The sequence below is a fragment of the Penaeus monodon genome, chromosome 21, assembly GCF_015228065.2.
Source record: "Penaeus monodon isolate SGIC_2016 chromosome 21, NSTDA_Pmon_1, whole genome shotgun sequence".
Classification (NCBI taxonomy): Eukaryota; Metazoa; Arthropoda; class Malacostraca; order Decapoda; family Penaeidae; genus Penaeus; species Penaeus monodon.
Genome location: NC_051406.1, coordinates 42,285,399 through 42,285,723, shown reverse-complemented (window position 1 = coordinate 42,285,723; position 325 = coordinate 42,285,399). Strand labels below are relative to the sequence as shown.

Here is a 325-nt window from a genome sequence, read left to right as displayed (position 1 = left end):
GTGGTTTTATGAGACATTAAGTTATTATTTAATTTTTTTCACATAATTGCATATTTTATAGGTTTTGCAATCATCCTGATGACAAGAAGCGTGCTAAGGTTGCCATGATTCTAGATAAGCTCATAACTCTGACCATTGAAGAAGTTGAGATGTACCCATCCATACAGGCCAAGATATGGGGTAACATAGGACAAGTAAGTCATGGCCCCTGTTTATGTCTGGCTTTTGTGGCAGATATCAGGAGAATTGTTTTTGCTGTGTTATAATATTTGGGAATAAAAGGAGAGGTTTCAAGAACAAAAGATTATAGGTGGTGTGTGTGTAT

The 325-nt window shown here is 36.0% G+C and overlaps 1 protein-coding gene across 8 annotated transcripts in view; it reads left to right on the top strand.

Annotated features, from left to right (window-relative positions):
* The window catches only part of LOC119586518 (neurofibromin-like), a gene marked incomplete at its 5' end in the record, with an annotated part of 66,980 nt that overhangs the window by 30,564 nt on the left and 36,091 nt on the right, over positions 1-325 (top strand). For all 8 annotated transcript variants that reach the window (XR_005229956.1, XM_037935267.1, XM_037935261.1 and 5 more), the window contains 1 exon segment: positions 62-194. Coding sequence is in view for 7 of the 8 variants with exons in the window: in XM_037935267.1 (XP_037791195.1) it covers positions 62-194 (133 nt within the window).